The sequence below is a fragment of the Chiloscyllium punctatum genome, chromosome 28, assembly GCF_047496795.1.
Source record: "Chiloscyllium punctatum isolate Juve2018m chromosome 28, sChiPun1.3, whole genome shotgun sequence".
Taxonomy (NCBI): Eukaryota; Metazoa; Chordata; class Chondrichthyes; order Orectolobiformes; family Hemiscylliidae; genus Chiloscyllium; species Chiloscyllium punctatum.
Window position 1 is genome coordinate 13,027,941 of NC_092766.1, and position 21,048 is coordinate 13,048,988.

Here is a 21,048-nt window from a genome sequence, read left to right on the forward strand (position 1 = left end):
CCCCCTCCTCTCACTCCCCCTCCTCCTCACACTCCCCCCCCTCTCACACTGCTGCTCCTCCTCACACTCCCCCCTCCTCACACTCCCCCCTCCTCACACTCCCCCCTCCTCACACTCCCCCCTCCTCACACTCCCCCCTCCTCACACTCCCCCTTCCTACACTCCCCCCTCCTCACACTCCCCCTCCTCACACTCCCCCTTCCCACACTCCCCCTCCTCACACTCCCCCTTCCTACACTCCCCCGTCCTCTCGCTCCCCCCGTCCTCTCGCTCCCCCCGTCCTCTCGCTCCCCCCGTCCTCTCGCTCCCCCTCCACTCACTCCCCCTTCTCCTCTCACTCCCCTCCTCCTCTCACTCCCCTTCCTCCTCTCACTCCGCCCCCCTCACACTCCCCCTCCTCTCACATTCCCTCCTCTCAGTCCCTCCTCGTCTCTCTTCTCGCTCCCCCTCCTCTCGCTCCGCCTCGTCTCACTCCCCTCGTCTCGCTCCTGTCCTCTCGCTCCTCCATTCTCTCGCTCCTCCCTCCTCTCACTCCCCCCTCCTCTCACTCCCCCTCCTCTCACTCCCCCTCCTCTCACTCCCCCTCCTCCTCTCACTCCCCCTCCTCCTCTCACTCCCCCTCCTCCTCTCAATCCCCCCTCCTCTCACTCCCCCTCCTCTCACATTCCCTCCTCTCACTCCCTCCTCTTCTCGCTCCCCCTCCTCTCGCTCCCCCCACCTCTCGCTCCCCCCACCTCTCGCTCCACCCACCTCTCGCTCCCCCCACCTCTCGCTCCCCCCACCTCTCGCTCCCCCCACCTCTCGCTCCCCCCACCTCTCGCTCCCCCTCCTCTCGCTCCCCCTCCTCTCGCTCCCCCTCCTCTCACTCCCCCGCCTCACACTCCCCCTCCTCCTCTCACTCACCCTCCTCTCACTCACCCTCCTCTCACTCACCCTCCTCTCACTCACCCTCCTCTCAGTCCAACTCCTCACACTCCCCCTCCTCACAATCCTCCTCCTCCTCTTACTTCCTCTCATCCGCTCTCTCCCCCTCCTCACTCCGCCCTCCTAACACTCCCCCCTCCTAACACTCCCCTCTCCTCTCACATTCCCTCCTCTCACTCCCTCCTCGTCTCACTTCTCACTCCCTCCTCCTCTCGCTCCCCATCCTCTCGCTCCCCCTCCTCTCACTCCGCCTCCTCTCACTCCGCCTCCTCTCACTCCCCTCGTCTCACTCCCGTCTCACTCCCCTTGTCTCGCTCCTCCATTCTCTCGCTCCTCCCTCCTCTCACTCCGTCCTCTCACTCCCCCCGTCCTCTCACTCCCCCGTCCTCTCACTCCCCCCCGTCCTCTCACTCCCCCCTGTCCTCTCACTCCCCCCGTCCTCTCACACCCCCCCTCCTCCTCTCACTCCCCCCGTCCTCTCTCACTCCCCCCGTCCTCTCACTCCCCCCGTCCTCTCACTCCCCTCTCCTCTCACTCCCCCCTCCTCTCTCTCCCCCGTCCTCTCACTCCTCTCCTCCTCTCACTCCCCCCTCCTCCTCTCACTCCCCTCTCCTCACACTCCCACTCCTCCTCTCACTCCCCCCTCCTCTCACTCCCCCCTCCTCTCACTACCCCCCTCCTCTCACTACCCCCCTCCTCTCACTACCCCCCCTCCTCTCAATCCCCCTCCTCGTCTCACTCCCCCTCCTCGTCCCACTCCCCCTCCTCGTCCCACTCCCCCTCCTCGTCCCACTCCCCCTCCTCGTCCCACTCCCCCTCCTCGTCCCCACTCCCCCTCCTCGTCTCACTCCCCCTCCTCGTCTCACTCCCCCTCCTCGTCCCACTCCCCCATCTCCTCTCACTCCCCCTCCTCCTCTCACTCCCCCTCATCGTCTCACTCCCCCTCATCGTCTCACTCCCCCTCATCGTCTCACTCCCCCTCCTCGTCCCACTCCCCCTCCTCGTCCCACTCGCCCTCCTCCTCTCACTCCTCCTCCTCCTCACTCCCTCTCCTCCCCTCACTCTCCCTCCTCCTCATTCTCCCCCCTCCTCAAACTCCCTCCTCCTCTCACTCCCCCTCCTCTCACTCCAACTCCTCACACTCCCCCTCCTCACACCCCCCTCCTCACACTCCCCCCTCCTAACACTCCCCCCTCCTAACACTCCCCTCTCCTCTCACATTCCCTCCTCTCACTCCCTCCTCGTCTCACTTCTCACTCCCTCCTCCTCTCGCTCCGCCTCCTCTCACTCCCCTTGTCTCACTCCCGTCTCACTCCTCTCGTCTCACTCTTGTCCTCTCGCTCCTCCATTCTCTTCCTCCTCCCTCCTTCACTCTCTCCTCCTCTCGCTCCCCCCGTCCTCTCGCTCCCCCCGTCCTCTCGCTCCCCCCGTCCTCTCGCTCCCCCCGTCCTCTCGCTCCCCCCGTCCTCTCGCTCCCCCCGTCCTCTCGCTCCCCCCGTCCTCTCGCTCCCCCCGTCCTCTCGCTCCCCCCGTCCTCTCGCTCCCCCCGTCCTCTCGCTCCCCCCGTCCTCTCGCTCCCCCCGTCCTCTCGCTCCCCCCGTCCTCTCGCTCCCCCCGTCCTCTCGCTCCCCTCGTCCTCTCACTTCCCCACTCCTCACACTCCCCCCTCCTCCTCTCACTCCCCTCCTCCTCACACTTCCCCACTCCTCACACTCCCCCCTCCTCCTCTCACTCCCCTCTTCCTCTCACTCCCCCTCCTCCTCACACTCCCCCCTCTCCCACTCCCCCTCCTCCTCACACTCCCACCTCCTCACACTCCCCCTCCTCTCACTCCCTCCTCCTCTCGCTTCCCCTCCTCTCGCTCTGCCTCCTCTCACTCAACCTCCTCTCACTCCCCCCTCCTCTCACTCCCCCCTCACTCCCCTCCTCCTCTCATTCCCCCTCCTCCTCTCAATCCCCCTCCTCACTCTCCCCCCTCCTCACTCTCCCCCTCCTCACTCTCCCCCTCCTCACTCTCCCCCATCCTCACTCTCCCCCATCCTCACTCTCCCCATCCTCACTCTCCCCCCTCCTCACTCTCCCCCCTCCTCACTCTCCCTCCTCCTCACACTCACCCCTCCTCACACTCACCCCTCCTCTCACACTCCCTCCTCCTCACACTCCCTCCTCCTCTCACTCCACCTCCTCACACTCCCACTCCTCCTGTCACTCCCCCCTCGTGTCACTCCCCCTCCTCCTCACACTCCCCCCCTCTCACACTGCTGCTCCTCCTCACACTCCCCCCTCCTCACACTCCCCCCTCCTCACACTCCCCCCTCCTCACACTCCCCCCTCCTCTCGCTCCCCCCGTCCTCTCGCTCCCCCCGTCCTCTCGCTCCCCCCGTCCTCTCACTCCCCCAGTCCTCTCACTCCCCCAGTCCTCTCACTCCCCCCCGCCTCTCACTCCCCCCGCCTCTCACTCCCCCCGCCTCTCACTCCCCCCTCCTCACTTCCCCTCCTCACACTCCCCCTCCTCCTCTCACTCCCCCTCCTCCTCTCACCCACCCTCCTCACACTCCCCCTCCTCCTCACACTCCCCCTCCTCTTCACACTCTCCCCCTCCTCACACTCTCCCCCCTCCTCTCGCTCCCCCCTCCTCTCGTTCCCCTCTCCTCTCGCTCCCCTCTCCTCTCGCTCCCCCCTCTTCTCACTCCCCCCTCTTCTCACTCCCCTCCTCTCACTCCTCCTCCTCCTCTCAATCCCCTGTCCTCTCACTCCCCCGTCCTCTCACTCCCCCCTCCTCTCACTCCTCTCTCCTAACACTCCCCTCTCCTCTCACATTCCCTCCTCTCACTCCCTCCTCGTCTCACTTCTCACTCCCTCCTCTTCTCGCTCCGCCTCCTCTCACTCCCCTCGTCTCACTCCCGTCTCACTCCCCTTGTCTCGCTCCTCCATTCTCTCGCTCCTCCCTCCTCTCACTCCCACGTCCTCTCACTCCCACGTCCTCTCACTCCCCCGTCCTCTCACTCCCCCCGTCCTCTCACTCCCCCCGTCCTCTCACTCCCCCCGTCCTCTCACTCCCCCCGTCCTCTCACTCCCCCCGTCCTCTCACACCCCCCTCCTCCTCTCACTCCCCCCGTCCTCTCACTCCCCCCGTCCTCTCTCACTCCCCCCGTCCTCTCACACCCCCCCTCCTCCTCTCACTCCTCTCACTCCCCCCTCCTCCTCTCACTCCCCCCTCCTCCTCTCACTCCCCTCTCCTCACACTCCCCCTCCTCTCACTCCCCCTCCTCTCACTCCTCCCTCCTCCTCACACTCCCCCTCCTCTCACTACCCCCTCCTCTCACTACCCCCCTCCTCTCACTACCCCCCTCCTCTCACTCCCCCTCCTCGTCTCACTCCCCCTCCTCGTCTCACTCCCCCTCCTCGTCTCACTCCCCCTCCTCCTCTCACTCCCCCTCATCCTCTCACTCCTCCTCCTCCTCACTCCCTCTCCTCCCCTCACTCTCCCTCCTCCTCATTCTCCCCCCTCCTCAAACTTCCTCCTCCTCTCACTCCCCCTCCTCTCACTCCAACTCCTCACACTCCCCCTCCTCACTCCCCCCTCCTCTCACTCCCCCCTCCTAACACTCCCCTCTCCTCTCACATTCCCTCCTCTCACTCCCTCCTCGTCTCACTTCTCACTCCCTCCTCCTCTCGCTCCCCCTCCTCTCGCTCCGCCTCCTCTCACTCCCCTTGTCTCACTCCCGTCTCACTCCTCTCGTCTCGCTCCTGTCCTCTCGCTCCTCCATTCTCTTCATCCTCCCTCCTTCACTCTCTCCTCCTCTCACTCCCCCGTCCTCTCACTCCCCCAGTCCTCTCACTCCCCCAGTCCTCTCACTCCCCCCGCCTCTCACTCCCCCCGCCTCTCACTCCCCCTCCTCTCACTCCCCCCTCCTCACTTCCCCTCCTCACACTCCCCCTCCTCCTCTCACTCCCCCTCCTCCTCTCACCCACCCTCCTCACACTCCCCCTCCTCCTCACACTCCCCCTCCTCCTCACACTCTCCCCCTCCTCACACTCTCCCCCCTCCTCTCGCTCCCCCCTCCTCTCGCTCCCCCTCTCCTCTCGCTCCCCTCTCCTCTCGCTCCCCCCTCTTCTCACTCCCCCCTCTTCTCACTCCCCTCCTCTCACTCCTCCTCCTCCTCTCAATCCCCTGTCCTCTCACTCCCCTCTCCTCACACTCCCCCCTCCTCACACTCCCCCTCCTCACAATCCCCCTCCTCGTCTCACTCCCCCTCCTCTCCCTCCCCCTCCTCACTCCCCCCTCCTCACACAACCCCCCCACACTCCCCCCTCCTCCTCTCACTCCCCCCTCCTCTAACTCCCCCCTCATCTCACTCCCTCTCCTCTCACTCCCCCTCCTCACACTCCCACCCCTCCTCACACTCCCCCCTCGTCTCACTCCGCTTCCTCTCACTCCCCATCCTCTCATTCCCCCCTCCTCTCACCCTCCCCTCAACTCACTCCCTCTCATCTCACTCCCCCTCCTCACACTTCTCCCCCCTCCTCACACTCCTCCCCCCTCCTCTCACTCCCCCCTCCTTTCACTCCCCCCTCCTTTCACTCCCCCCTCCTTTCACTCCCCCCTCCTTTCACTCCCCCCTCCTCTCACTCCCCCCTCCTCTCACTCCCCCCTCCTCTCATTCCCCCCCATCCTCCCTCATCCACTCACTCCCCCTCCTCCTCACTCCCCCCTCCTCACTCCCCCCTCCTCACACTCCCCCCTCCTCACACTCCCCCCTCCTCACACTCCCCCCTCCTCACACTCCCCCCTCCTCACATTCCCCCCCTCCTCACATTCCCCCCCCTCCTCACACTCCCCCCCCCTCCTCACACTCCCCCCCCCTCCTCACACTCCCCCCCTCCTCACACTCCCCCCTCCTCACACTCCCCCCCTCCTCACACTCCCCCCTCATCTCACTCCCCCACCTCACACTCCTCCCTCCTCCTCTCACTTACCATCCTGTCACTCCCCGTCCTCTCACTCCCCCCTCCTCTCAGTCCCTCTCCTCCTCACACTTCCCCCCTCTCCTCCCACTCCCCCCTCCTCTCACTCCCCCCGTCTTCTCACTCCCCCTCATCCTCCCTCATCCTCTCACTCCCCCCCTCCTCACACTCCCCCCTCCTCACACTCCCCCCCCCCCTCACACTCCCTCCTCCTCACACTCCCTCCTCCTCACACTCCCTCCTCCTCACACTCCCTCCTCCTCACACTCCCCCCTCCTCACACTCCCCCCTCCTCACACTCCCCCCTCCTCACTCTCCCTCCTCCTCACACTCTCCCTCCTCACACTCTCCCTCCTCCTCTCGCTTCCCCTCCTCTCGCTCCGCCTCCTCTCGCTTCCCCACCTCTCACTCCCTCCTCCCTCTCACTCCCCCTCCTCACACTCCCCCTCCTCCTCTCACTCCCCTCTCCTCTCACTCCCTCCTCCTCTCACTCCACCTCCTCAAAGTCCCACTCATCCTGTCACTCCCCCCTCGTGTCACTCCCCCTCCTCTCACTCCCCCTCCTCCTCACACTCCCCCCCTCTCACACTGCTGCTCCTCCTCACACTCCCCCCTCCTCACACTCCCCCCTCCCTTCGCTTCCGCCTCCTCACACTCCCCCTTCCCACACTACCCCCTCCTCTCGCTCCCCCCTCCTCTCACTCCCTCCTCTTCTCGCTCCCCCTCCTCTCGCTCCGCCTCCTCTCACTCCCCTCGTCTCGCTCCTGTCCTCTCACTCCCCCGTCCTCTCACTCCCCCGTCCTCTCACTCCCCCGTCCTCTCTCACTCCCCCCGTCCTCTCTCACTCCCCCCGTCCTCTCTCACTCCCCCCGTCCTCTCTCACTCCCCCCGTCCTCTCTCACTCCCCCCGTCCTCTCTCACTCCCCCCGTCCTCGCTCACTCCCCCCGTCCTCTCTCACTCCCCCGTCCTCTCCAACTCCCCCCGTCCTCTCCAACTCCCCCCGTCCTCTCCAACTCCCCCCGTCCTCTCCAACTCCCCCCGTCCTCTCCAACTCCCCCCGTCCTCTCCAACTCCCCCCGTCCTCTCTTACTCCCCCCGTCCTCTCTTACTCCCCCCGTCCTCTCACTCCCCCTCCTCCTCTCACTCCCCCCTCCTCCTCTCACTCCCCCCTCCTCCTCTCACTCCCCCCTCCTCCTCTCACTCCCCCTCCTCCTCTCACTCCCTCTCCTCACACTCCCACTCCTCCTCACACTTCCCCTCCTCACACTTCCCCTCCTCTCACTCCCCCTCCTCTCACTCTCCCTCCTCTCACTCCCCCTCCTCTCACTCCTCCCTCCTCCTCACTCCCCCTCCTCTCACTCCACCCACCTCTCACTACCCCCCTCCTCTCACTACCCCCCTCCTCTCACTACCCCCCTCCTCTCAATCCCTCTCCTCGTCTCACTCCCTCTCCTCGTCTCACTCCCTCTCCTCGTCTCACTCCCTCTCCTCGTCTCACTCCCCCTCCTCGTCTCACTCCCTCTCCTCCCCTCACTCTCCCTCCTCCTCATTCTCCCCCCTCCTCACTCCCCCTCCTCTCACTCCCCCTCCTCTCACTCCCCCTCCTCTCACTCCCCCTCCTCTCACTCCCCCTCCTCTCACTCCCCCTCCTCTCACTCCCCCTCCTCTCACTCCAACTCCTCACACTCCCCCTCCTCACTCCCCCCTCCTCTCACTCCCCCCTCCTCTCACTCCCCCCTCCTAACACTCCCCTCTCCTCTCACATTCCCTCCTCTCACTCCCTCCTCGTCTCACTTCTCACTCCCTCCTCTTCTCGCTCCCCCTCTTCTCGCTCCCCCTCTTCTCGCTCCCCCTCCTCTCGCTCCCCCTCCTCTCACTCCCCTTGTCTCACTCCCGTCTCACTCCTCTCGTCTCGCTCCTGTCCTCTCGCTCCTCCATTCTCTTCCTCCTCCCTCCTTCACTCTCTCCTCCTCTCACTCCCCCCGTCCTCTCACTCCCCCCGTCCTCTCACTCCCCCCGTCCTCTCACTCCCCCCGTCCTCTCACTCCCCCCGTCCTCTCACTCCCCCCGTCCTCTCACTCCCCCCCGTCCTCTCACTCCCCCCTCCTCTCACTCCCCCCTCCTCACACTCCCCCTCCTCTCAATCTCACTCCTCGTCTCACTCCCCCTCCTCTCCCTCCCCCTCCTCACTTCCCCTCCTCACTTCCCCCTCCTCACACTCCCCCTCCTCCTCTCACTCCCCCTCCTCCTCTCACTCACCCTCCTCACACTCCCCCTCCTCCTCACACTCCCCCTCCTCCTCACACTCCCCCTCCTCCTCACACTCCCCCTCATCCTCTCACTCTCCCCCCTCCTCTCGCTTCCCCCTCCTCTCGCTTCCCCCTCCTCTCGCTTCCCCCTCCTCTCGCTTCCCCCTCCTCTCGCTCCCCCCTCCTCTCGCTCCCCTCTCCTTTCGCTCCCCTCTCCTTTCGCTCCCCTCTCTTCTCGCTCCCCTCTCTTCTCGCTCCCCTCTCTTCTCGCTCCCCTCTCTTCTCGCTCCCCCCTCTTCTCGCTCCCCCCTCTTCTCGCTCCCCCCTCTTCTCGCTCCCCCCTCTTCTCACTCCCCTCCTCTCACTCCTCCTCCTCCTCTCGCTCCCCCCTCCTCTCACTCCCCCTCTCATTCCCCTGTCCTCTCACTCCCCTCTCCTCACACTCCCCCCTCCTCACACTCCCCCTCCTCTCAATCCCCCTCCTCGTCTCACTCCCCGTCCTCTCCCTCCCCCTCCTCACTCCCCCCTCCTCACACTACCCCCCCACACTCCCCCTCCTCCTCTCACTCCCCCCTCCTCCTCTCACTTCCCCCTCCTCTCACTCCCTCTCCTCTCACTCCCCCCCTCATCTCACTCCCCCTCCTCACACTCCCACCCCTCCTCACACTCCCCCCTCGTCTCACTCCGCTTCCTCTCACTCCCCATCCTCTCATTCCCCCCTCCTCTCACCCTCCCCTCAACTCACTCCCCCTCATCTCACTCCCCCCCTCACACTTCTCCCCCCTCCTCACACTCCTCCCCCCTCCTCTCACTCCCCCCTCCTCTCACCCCCCTCCTCTCATTCCCCCTCATCCTCTCACTCCCCCTCCTCCTCACTCCCCCTCCTCCTCACTCTCCCCCTCCTCCTCACTCTCCCCTCCTCACACTCCCTCTCCTCTCAATCCCATGTCCTCTCACGCCCCTCTCCTCACACTCCCCCTCCTCTCAATCCCCCTCCTCGTCTCACTCCCCCCCGTGTCACTCCCCCTCCTCACTCCCCCCTCCTCTCAATCCCCCTCCTCGTCTCACTCCCCCTCGTCTCACTCCCCCTCCTCACTCCCCCCTCCTCACACTATCCCCCCACACACCCCCTCCTTCTCTCACTCCCTCTCCTCACACTCCCACTCCTCATATCACTCCCCTCTCCTCTCACTCCCCCCTCATCTCACTCCCCCACCTCACGCTCCTCCCTCCTCCTCTCACTTACAATCCTCTCACTCCACCTCCTCACACTCCCACTCCTCCTGTCACTCCCCCGTCCTCTCACTCCCCCCTCCTCTCAGTCCCCCTCCTCCTCACACTTCCCCCCCTCCTCACACTCCCCCCTCTCCCACTCCCCCTCCTCCTCACACTCCCCCTCCTCCTCACACTCCCCCTCCTCCTCACACTCCCCTCCTCCTCACACTCCCCTCCTCCTCACACTCCCCTCCTCCTCTCACTCCCTCCTCCTCTCACTCCCTCCTCCTCTCACTCCCCCTTCCCACACTCCCTCCTCTTCTCGCTCCCTCCTCTTCTCGCTCCCTCCTCTTCTCGCTCCCTCCTCCTCTCGCTCCCTCCTCCTCGCACTCACCCTCCTCTCGCTCCCTCCTCATCACAACCCCCTCCTCACACTCAACCTCCTCTCACTCCCCCTCCTCACACTCCCCCTCCTCCTCTCACTCACCCTCCTCTCACTCCAACTCCTCACACTCCCCCTCCTTACAATCCCCCTCCTCCTCTTACTTCCTCTCATCCGCTCTCTCCCCCTCCTCACACCCCCCTCCTCACACCCCCCTCCTCACACCCCCCTCCTCACACCCCCCTCCTCACTTCCCCCTCCTCACTTCCCCCTCCTCACACCCCCCCTCCTCACACCCCCCTCCTCACACCCCCCTCCTCACACCCCCCTCCTCACACCCCCTCCTCACACCCCCCTCCTCACACCCCCCTCCTCACTTCCCCCTCCTCACTTCCCCCTCCTCACTTCCCCCCTCCTCACTTCCCCCCTCCTCACTTCCCCCTCCTCACTTCCCCCTCCTCACTTCCCCCTCCTCACTTCCCCCTCCTCACTTCCCCCTCCTCTCACTCCCCCCTCCTCTCACTCCCCCCTCCTCTCACTCCCCCCTCCTCTCACTCCCCCCTCACTCCCCTCCTCGTCATTCCCCCTCCTCCTCGTCAATCCCCCTCCTCACTCTCCCCCTCCTCACTCTCCCCCTCCTCACTCTCCCCCTCCACACTCTCCCCCTCCTCACTCTCCCCCTCCTCACTTTCCCCCCTCCTCACTCCCCCCCTCCTCACTCCCCCCCTCCTCACTCCCCCACTCCTCACTCTCCCCCTCCTCACTCTCCCCCTCCTCACTCTCCCCCTCCTCACTCTCCCCCTCCTCACTCTCCCCCTCCTCACTCTCCCCCTCCTCACTTGCCCCCCTCCTCACTTTCTCCCTCCTCACTTTCCCCCCTCCTCACTTTCCCCCCTCCTCACTCTCCCCCCTCCTCACTCCCCCCTCCTCACTCTCCCCCCTCCTCACTCTCCCCCCTCCTCACTCTCCCCCCTCCTCACTCCCCCCTCACTCTCCCCCTCCTCACTCTCCCCCTCCTCACTCTCCCCCTCCTCACTCTCCCCCCTCCTCACTCTCCCCCCTCCTCACTCTCCCTCCTCCTAACTCTCCCTCCTCCTCTCGCTTCCCCTCCTCTCGCTCCGCCTCCTCTCGCTTCCACTCCTCTCACTCCCTCCTCCTCTCACTCCCCCTCCTCACACTCCCCCTCCTCCTCTCATTCAACCTCCTCTCACTCAACCTCCTCTCACTCAACCTCCTCTCACTCCCCTCTCCTCTCACTCCCTCCTCCTCTCACTCCACCTCCTCACACTCCCACTCCTCCTGTCACTCCCCCCACGTGTCACTCCCCCTCCTCTCACTCCCCCTCCTCCTCACACTCCCCCCCTCTCACACTGCTGCTCCTCCTCACACTCCCCCCTCCTCTCGCTCCCCCCTCCTCTCGCTCCCCCCTCCTCTCGCTCCCCCCTCCTCTCGCTCCCTCCTCTTCTCGCTCCCTCCTCTTCTCGCTCCCCCCTCCTCGCGCTCCCCCCTCCTCGCGCTCCCCCCTCCTCGCGCTTCCCCCTCCTCTCGCTCCCCCCTCTTCTCGCTCCATCCTCTTCTCGCTCCCCCCTCCTCGCGCTCCCCCCTCCTCGCGCTCCCCCCTCCTCGCGCTTCCCCCCTCCTCTCGCTCCCCCCTCCTCTCGCTCCCCCCTCCTCTCGCTCCCCCCACCTCTCGCTCCCCCCACCTCTCGCTCCCCCCACCTCTCGCTCCCCCCACCTCTCGCTCCCCCCACCTCTCGCTCCCCCCACCTCTCGCTCCCCCCTCCTCTCGCTCCCCCCTCCTCTCGCTCCGCCTCCTCTCGCTTCCCCTCCTCTCACTCCCTACTCCTCTCACTCCCCCTCCTCACACTCCCCCTCCTCCTCTCATTCAACCTCCTCTCACTCAACCTCCTCTCACTCAACCTCCTCTCACTCCCCTCTCCTCTCACTCCCTCCTCCTCTCACTCCACCTCCTCACACTCCCACTCCTCCTGTCACTCCCCCCTCGTGTCACTCCCCCTCCTCTCACTCCCCCTCCTCCTCACACTCCCCCCTCTCACACTGCTGCTCCTCCTCACACTCCCCCCTCCTCACACTCCCCCCTCCTCTCGCTCCCCCCTCCTCTCGCTCCCTCCTCTTCTCGCTCCCCCCTCCTCGCGCTCCCCCCTCCTCGCGCTCCCCCCTCCTCGCGCTTCCCCCTCCTCGCGCTTCCCCCTCCTCGCGCTTCCCCCTCCTCGCGCTTCCCCCTCCTCTCGCTTCCCCCTCCTCTCGCTTCCCCCTCCTCTCGCTTCCCCCTCCTCTCGCTCCCCCCTCCTCTCGCTCCCCCCTCCTCTCGCTCCCCCCTCCTCTCGCTCCCCCCTCCTCTCGCTCCCCCCACCTCTCGCTCCCCCCACCTCTCGCTCCCCCCACCTCTCGCTCCCCCCACCTCTCGCTCCCCCCACCTCTCGCTCCCCCCTCCTCTCGCTCCCCCCTCCTCGCGCTCCCCCCTCCTCGCGCTCCCCCCTCCTCTCGCTCCCCCCTCCTCTCACTCCCCCCTCCTCACGGGCTGTTGTGGAGTGAAAGGAAATGATTTCAAACTGTTGCTGGAAAGCCATGATCTTTTTAGGTGATAACAGACAGTCCCAGGCAGAGAGAGAGAGAGAGAGAGAGAGAGAGAGAATCCAGCTCTGTGATCGGAAAGGTTTTCTGATGCAGTAACCCTCAATCATTGGACAGAATCCAAGGCAGTGATTCTTTCCTTTTTGCTACTGAAATACGTTTTTCTGTTATTCGAATGAAGGAAGTCTCCTATGGCCTTTTCACCAGGAATAAAAAGTGCCTTTGCAGGAGTTGTGAGGTGAATACAAAGACACAGGCTCCATTGTGCTGCTTTTTTTGAAGACGGTCAGATTTGGCCCCCAGAGCTGGACCTTGGAAATTCTCAACGCTCCAAGGGAACTGGCTGGAGCCCAGGAAGCGAAGTGGAGAGATGAAGGCGATGGGAACAGGAATTGCCCTCCACAGGCTATGCGAGGAATTATTTTACAAAACAATTATCCATTCACTGGACCGGACTGTCAATGTCAACGGGAGGATTTATGACCTGCCCTGAATTGCCCTGTGAGAAGATGGTTTCACAAGACTAGAGATAAGGGTTAGCTCTGTAGAGGTTAACATGACAGGTAAGGATAGGTTTAATGGCAAGTGTCTTTTCCCCAGGGTGGGGAATTTCAAGACCAAGGGGCAGAAGGTGAGAGGGGAAAGATTTAAAAAGGACAGAAGGGGCAATTCTTTTCAAACAGATGGGGGAATAAACTTTCTGAGGAAGGGATGGGTGTGGGGATAGTTACAATGTTTAAAAGACATTTGGATAAGGACATGAGTAGGAAAGGTTTGCAGGGATATGGGCAGGGACAGACAGGTGGGACTGGTTTAGTTTGGGATTATGGTTGGCATGGACTGGATGGGCTGAAGGGTCTGTTTTTCAGTCCTGGATAAGACTATGACTCCAGGTCCTACAAGAGGACCTCTCCCTATCCCTGTCACCCCCTCCAGCCTCTACACCGCCTCCCTATCTCTGTCACCCCCTCCCTATCTCTGTCACCTCCCTCCAGCCCCTACACCTCCCTATCTCTGTCGCCCCCTCCAGCCCCTTACACCCCCTCCCTATCTCTGTCACTCCCCTCCAGCCCCTACACCCCCTCCCTATCCCTGTCACCCCCTCCAGCCCCTATACCCCCTCCCTATCTCTGTCACTCCCTCCAGCCCCTATACCCCCTCCCTATTTCTGTCACTCCCTCCAGCCTCTACACCCCCTCCTTATCTCTGTCACCCCCTCCAGCCCCTACACCCCCTCCCCCTCCCTATCCCTGTCACCCCCTCCAGCCCCTACCCCCGTCCCTATCTCTGTCACCTCCTCCAGCCCCTACTTCCCTCCGTATCTGTGTCACCTTCTATGAACCGATATCTCCCTGGTCGTGTAATCCCACTGCTCAAGCATTACCAATTCCAATCATTCTACCACTGGTGGCTATGCCTTTAACTCTATGGGGCTCTGATCTCAGGAATTTCTTCCACAAACCTCTACACATCTCTCTCCCTCTCCTTTGGGATCTTCAAACCAACCTGTCTGACCTTGCGCCTTTCCGTAACATCCCCTATTTTGACCCTCGTGGATTATTTCTCCTCAGCTTTCCCTGACTGTCTTTGATTGGTCACCAACAAAACCTGCTCCGTCAATGCAACAACTCAGATTTTCTGAGGTGTCCAGGAAGGAAAGAATGCGCGAATGGAGGGAGTGACTGGCCTGAGCCAATTTCAGTGAGACCATCGTTGGGCGGTCTGGAGTCACATGCAAGCCCAGACAGGGTTAGGGCGGCTGATTTAGGGGGTTATGGGGACGTGGCAGGGAAGTGGGGGTTGATCAGATCAACCTTGACCTCATTGAATGGTGGAGTGGAGTGACGGGCTGAATGGCCCACATCTGCTCCACGTCTTCAGCTCCTGAGGACAAAGAAGCGTGGTAGAGGGAGGATGAGGCAACCGTGGCTGCCGAGAGAAGTTAGGGACAGCGTTAAAGTGAAAGAGAAAGCATATAGTATGGCGAAGGACGGTGGGAAAGCAGAGCATTAGGAAGCTTACAAACACCAACAGAGAGCAACAAGAGAAAGAGATAAGGAGGGGGAAATTTCAATGTGAGGGTAAGCTAGCCAGTAATATAGGGGAAGACTGCAAGAGTTTCTTTAGTCATATAAAGGGCGAAAGAGAGACACTGAGCCACTGGTAAATGATGCTGGAGTGTGGAACAAGGAAATGGCTGAGGAGCTGAACAATTACTTGGCGTCAACCTTCACAGTGGAAGACAGGAGTAACATCCCAAACATTCAAGAGAATGAGGGGCAGAATTGAGTCTGGTGGCCATCACCAAGGAGAAGGTGTTAGAAAAACTGAATGGCCTCAAGGCAGGTAAATCACCTGGACCAGATGGAGTACACCCCACATTTGGAGTATTGTGCACAGTTTTGGGTCCCATATCTCAGGAAGGATGTACTGACCTTGGAGCATGTTCAGAGAAAGTTCACAAGAATGGTCCCAGGAATGAAAAGCTTAACATTTGAGGACTCTGGGTCTATACTCGATTGGGTTCAGAAGGATGAGGGGGAATCTAACTGAAGCTTACAGATGCTGAGTGGCCTGGACAGAATGGATGTTGGAAAGATGTTTCCATTGGTAGGAGAGACGAGGACCCAAGGGCACAGCCTCAGGGTAAAGGGAAGAGCTTTTAGAATGGAGAGAAGGAGAAACTTCTTCAGCCAGAGTCATGGAGATGTACAGCACGCAAACAGACCCTTTGGTCCAACCCGTCCATGCCGATCAGATATCCCAACCTAATCTAGTCCCATTTGCCAGCGTTTGGCCCATATCCCTCCAAACCCTTTCTATTCATGTACCCATTTAAATGTTGTCATTGTACCAGCCTCCACCACTTCCTCTGGCAGCTCATTCCACACACGTACCACCCTCTGCATGAAAAAGCTGCCCCTTACATCCCTTTTATATCTTTCCCCTCTCACCCTGAACCTATGCCCTCTATTTCTGGACTCCCACACCCCAGGGAAAAAGACCTTGTCTATTCACCCTATTCTTCCCCCTAATGATTTTATAAACCTCTATAAGGTCACCCCTCAGCCTCTGACACTCCAGGGAAAACAGCCCCAGCCTGTTCAGCCTCTCCCTGTAACTCAAACCCTCCATCCCTGGCAACATCCTTGTAAATCTTTTCTGAACCCTTGCAAGTTTCACATCCTTCCCATAGGAAATAGACCAGAATTGCATGCAATATTCCAAAAGAGGTCTAACCGATGTCCTGTACAGCCGCAACATGACCTCCCAACTCCTGTACTCAATACTCTGACCAATAAAAGAAAGCATACCAATTGCCAGAGAGTGGGGAATCTCTGGAATTCACTGCCACAGAAGGCTGTGGAGGCCTGGTCATTGAGGATATTTAAGACTGAGATAGCTAGGTTCTTGAGGATCAAGGGAGAAAGTGGGAGAATGGGGTTGAGAAACCAATCAGCCATGATTGAGTGGGGGAGCAGATTCAATGGGCTGAATCACCTAAGTTATGTTCTTATCGTCTTATTTATTTTCATGGGTCTGGGACAAATCGACCTGACGAATTCTCCCTGTGCTCTCTCTCTCTCTCGTGCATGCACATAGCACCTGTACCGTCCTGAGTTTAATCAGGTCCTCGAAGAGGTAGGAGATGGGGAGGGTGTGGAGAGGGAATCCTAGAGTCCAGGGTCCCCTGACCACTGTCAATGGCGGAGCGGTTTAGCCAAAACAGAGGGGAACCTTGACAGGTGGATATTTAAGGTGATAGAGGTCTGCAGCACAGGGAAGAGGCCCTTCGGCCTATCATAGCTAACCCTTCTCATTCCGTTTACCAGCTCTCGCCTCAGCCTGGACATGTTGCCATCTCTGTTGCTGATCTTCATTCTCCAGGACGTATCGATGGCTCTGCCTCTGTCAAACGCAGTTCAGGGTAAGAGTCTCTCCCTTTTGGGTTTATTGATGGCGTTTTGCGTGGAATTATTCCACCCCCTTCCCCCCGACATTCTCTGTAAGCTCAGGTCCAATCTAGAGACTCGGGAACCAAAAGAGAAAATGCTGGATAATCTCAGCAGGTCTGGCAGCATCTGTAAGGAGAGAAAAGAGCTGACGTTTCGAGTCTAACTGATCCTTTGTCAAAGCCTTTGTCAGAGACTCAGGGTTCAAGGCTCATCTCGGCAATGCCCAGCTATGGATCATCAGCTGCTGTGTTAAGGGATAGTCATTAATTCACACAGCGTAGAAACAGGCCATTCTGCCCACGTCGTCCCTGCACTGGGAGTGTTCGATGGGAGGCAGTGTAGAGGCAGCTCTCTTTTCCCTCATTTTCAGCATAGAAGAGTAGAGTGATTTTGACTTTCAATTCACAAGGACTGTCTAAGTTTTATTCTGTATGTAATCCCATGCTGTATCTTGCCTGGGAATGTTTGATAGGGACACTGCAGGTTAAATAATGCTGAAAGCTTCACTCGGTATCTAATCCCATGCTATCCTTATCCTGGGAGTGCTGGATGGTGATAGTGTAGAAACTTTACTTTCAGTTTGAAAGATTAGAGAAAGCTTAGCTCTATAATCTAACCCTGTGCTATCCCTGTCCTGGGAGTCTTTGATGAGAACCGTGTAGAGGGGACTTTACTTTTAATTTCGAAGAGTAGAGGTAGCACTACTCTGTATCTAACCCCATGCTGTCCCTGTCCTGGGAGGGTTTGATGGGGACAGTGTAGAGGAAGCTTTACTCTGTATCTAACCCCATGCTGTCCCTGTCCTGGGAGGGTTTGATGGGGGACAGTGTGGAGGGAGCTTTACTCTGAATCTAACCCCGTGCTGTACCTGTCCTGGGAGTGTTTGATGGGGGACAGTGTGGAGGGAGCTTTACTCTGTATCTAACCCCATGCTGTCCCTGTCCTGGGAGTGTTTGATGGGGGACAGTGTGGAGGGAGCTTTACTCTGTATCTAACCCCATGCTGTCCCTGTCCCTGGGAGTGTTTGATGGGGGACAGTGTGGAGGGAGCTTTATTCTGTATCTAACCCCATGCTGTCCCTGTCCTGGGAGTGTTTGATGGGGGGGACAGTGTAGAGGGAGCTTCACTCTGTATCTAACCCCGTGTTGTTCCTGTCCTGGGATTGTGTGATGGGGGAAGAGTTTAGAGGGAGCTTCACTCTGTATCTAACCCTGTGTTGTCTGTGTCCTGGGAGTGTGTGATGGGGGAACAGTGTAGAGGCAGCTTTACTCTGTATCTAAACCTGTCCTCTCGCCTGTGCAATCACGTCCTTCTGATAGTGTGGTCCCAAGAACCACACACAGTAATTCCAAAGTTGCCTAAACGTTGCTCTACACTGTTGTAACAAGACTTCCCTGCTCCGATATTCGACACCCCGGTTAATGAAGGCATCTTGTATGCCTTAACTCACCACCGTGTGCTAACACCTTCAGGGATTTATGGATTTGGATATGGAGTTAGGCCATGGAGCCATCATGATCTCATTGACTGGCAAAACTGGCTCAAGGGGCTGAATGGCCTTCTCCTGGTCAGCCATAACTTGGGGGATTTCTTTATTTTCAAAATAACTTACTCATAGGCCATAGGCACCGGTGGTGGGGCCCGGAGTTGTGGCCGGTCCCCCAGTTACCCCTTCAACCGGTGGGGCTATTTCAGAGGGCAATAAAGAGGTGACTCCCATGGCTGTGGACTCTGGATTGTGTGTAGGCCCATACCTGGTGGAAATGACAGATTCCCTTTTCCATTAGTGAACCTGAAGGGATTTATTTAATCTCCATTGTCAATAGTAATGTTGTCAACATTTGACCCAGTTCTAATTCCATACATCCAAACAAAAAGGAAATGGTGGGGTTTGAACTTGTAACTCAGGCCATTAGCCTGTGCTTCTGGCTGACTAGCCCAGTGACCTACCACCACAGCAGGTTAATGCATATAAAATGGGAACAGGAGGAGGCCATTCGGCCCCTCCAGCTTGCTCCACCATTCAATAGGATCATGGCTGATCCAACTCTCTTCCTGCCCACTTTCCTGCCCTGTTCTCCTCCCGTAATGTTTGATTTCCCCAACTGATCAAGAATCTAGCTAGCTCAGCCTTAAAAATAGACAAGGGCACTGCCCCCCACAGCTCCCTCTGTGGCGAGGACTTCCAAAGACTTCAAAACTTTGACAGGATAAAATCCTCCTCATCTCAGTCTTAAAGTGGCGCCCCCTCTGATGATACCCTGTGCTCCTGGACCCTCCCAATGAGAGGTAACATCCTCTCAGATTGTCCCAGTCAAGACCCTTAAGTATCCTCAATGAGATCACCTCTCAGTCTTCTAAACTCCAGTGAGTAGAGTCCCAACCTGTTTACTCATAAGACAATCCCTCCTACCTGGGATCATCCTAGTCTTTTTTTAAATGTATTCATTTTGCAGGACATGGGTGTCGCTGGCTGGGCCCAGCATTTCTTGCCTGTCCGTAGTTGCCCTCTTGAGTGGGGGGGGGGGGTGAGCGTCCTTTGAGAAGCACTGCAGTCCATCTGCTGTGGGTTGACCCACAATGCCCTCAGGGAGGGAATCCCAGGATTCTGACCCAGCGACACTGAAGGGATGGTGATATATTTCCAAGTCAGGATGGGGAGGGGCTCGGAGGGGAATTTGCAGGGAGTGGTGTTCCCATGTATCTGCTGCCCTTGTCCTTGGAGATGGAAGTGGTGGTGGGTTTGGAAGGTGCTGCCTGAGGATCTTTGGTGAGTCACTGCAGTGCACCTTGTAGATGGTACACACTGCTGCGACTGAGCGTGGGTGGGGGAGGGAGGGGATTTTGTGGGTGTGGGGCCAATCAAGTGGGGGGCTGCTTTGTCCTGGATGGTGTCAAGCTTCTTGAGTGTTATTGGAGCTGCACCCATCCAGGGGCAAGTGGGGAGTATTCCATCTTGATCCTGACTTGTAGACGGTGGATAGGCTTTCAGGAGTCAGGAGGTGAGTTACTCGCTGCAGGATTCCCAGTCTCCGAACTGCTGTTGTAGCCACAGTGTTTAGGTAGTCAGTCCATTTAAGTTTAGTGAACTATCTCTGAACTGCCTCCAATGAAACGATTCTTTTCCTTAAATAAGGGACCAAAACTGCTCATAGTTGTCCCAATGGGGTCTCCCCAGCACCTTGGACAGTTGCAGTAAGACTTACCTACTCTTGAAATCAGGGCCAATATTGCATTAGCCCTTCCTGATTCCCTGCTGCCCCTGTGTTAGCTGTTTGTGTTTTGCGCACATGTACCCCCAGGTCACTAGGGGGTTTTATCTTTCTGAAATTTGGATTGCATTATAAAAAAACCTATGATGACAGCCATCATCGATTCTGGTAAAAACCCCATGGGATTCACTAACTGCAAAAGGGCATTTGCTGTCCTTAGCCAGTTTGGGGCTACACATGAGTCCAAACCCCACAGCTGATGGGAGTCAGTTCTTAAACTGCGCTCTGTGCAATGAGGAATGGATGATAAATGCTGGCTCAGCCAGTGATGGGCTAAAAAGGGCAGAGAAATCATTTGAGATTCTCGAGTCAGTGGAAAAACATCTCGGGTCCAACCCCTTTGAGAGAGAGTGGGATTGCAGATGCGGGAGATCAGAGTCGAGAATGTGGCGCTGGAAAAGCACAGCCGGTCAGACAGCATCTGAGGAGCAGGAGAGTCCACGTTTTGGACATCCCCGAAGAAGAGCTTCTGCCTGAAATGTGACTCTCCCGCTCCTCGGATGCTGACTGACCGGCTGCGCTTTTCCAGCACCACACTTTTTGACCCCAACCCCTTTGAGAATGGTATGAAATTGCCCCCTTTTCCTATCTGATGTTGAGTTGGCATTCACCCTTGGCTGGAAGTGGTTGCTTACTAGACAGTGGTGTGTCCTGCTCGCTCTCCTAAAGCTGAGCATCCCACTAACGACAGCGAACAGCAACTTAAGAGAATTCGCTGAACTCTACAGTGTGAGGGACACATCCCAACTGAGCGTTAAAAGCAGAGAGATGGGAGGGGAGATGGCAGTGGGGGTGAGAGCAAGAGAGGGAGGGAAGGAGGGAGTGAAAGACAAGGAGGAAAGGGGAGAGAGAGAGGGAGAGTGAAAGCAAGAGAGGGAGTGAGAATGAGAGAGGGTGAGAGAGGGAGTGAGCAACAGAGGGGAGAAAAGAAAGGTGTTGAGGGAACGAGGGAGTGAGAGATGGAGGGTGGGAGAGAGAGACAGAGAGGGAGTGAAAGAAGGTAGAGAGGAAAATGTGACCAAAAAGCGAGTCAGGAGGTAGGGACTTAAAGAGGGAGGGAAGGGAGGGAGAGAGAGAGAGAGAGAGAGAGAGAGAGAAAGAGACAGAGTCAGATGGAGGGAGGAAGGGAGGAGAATGCGACCAAGAAAGGCAATCAGGTGGAAGTTAAAGAGAGAGGGAAGGAAGGAGAGAGTGTGTGAAAGAGAAAGGAGAGATGGGGAGGGTGGGAGGGAGGGAGTGAGATGGAATGTTAAAGCAACAGAGGGAATGAGACACTAGGAGGGAGGGAGAAGGGAGGGAGGGAGGAAGGAAAGTGAGAAGAAAGGGAGAGAAATTGAGAGGGGAAAAGAGTGAGAGGGGTACATGATTAGGAGGGGTTTAGAGGGATATGGGCCAGGTGCTGGCAAATGGGACTAGAATAATTTAGGATATCAGGTCAGCATGGACGAGTTGGGCCGAAAGGTCTGTTTCCGTGCTGTATATCTCT

The 21,048-nt window shown here is 59.2% G+C and overlaps 2 protein-coding genes across 5 annotated transcripts in view; one reads left to right on the forward strand and one right to left on the reverse strand.

Moving 5' to 3' along the window:
• Positions 1-21,048, reverse strand: part of mettl25b (methyltransferase like 25B) — a 378,445-nt gene that overhangs the window by 59,643 nt on the left and 297,754 nt on the right. The gene's annotated exons all lie outside the window — the stretch shown is intronic.
• The window catches only part of LOC140454008 (brevican core protein-like), a 51,773-nt gene continuing 46,895 nt past the window's right edge, over positions 16,171-21,048 (forward strand). For all 3 annotated transcript variants that reach the window (XM_072548932.1, XM_072548933.1, XM_072548931.1), the window contains exon 1: positions 16,171-16,262. In XM_072548932.1, coding sequence (XP_072405033.1) covers positions 16,187-16,262 — 76 coding nt within the window. In that variant the 5' untranslated portion in view covers positions 16,171-16,186. The remainder of the gene's footprint in view (positions 16,263-21,048) is intronic.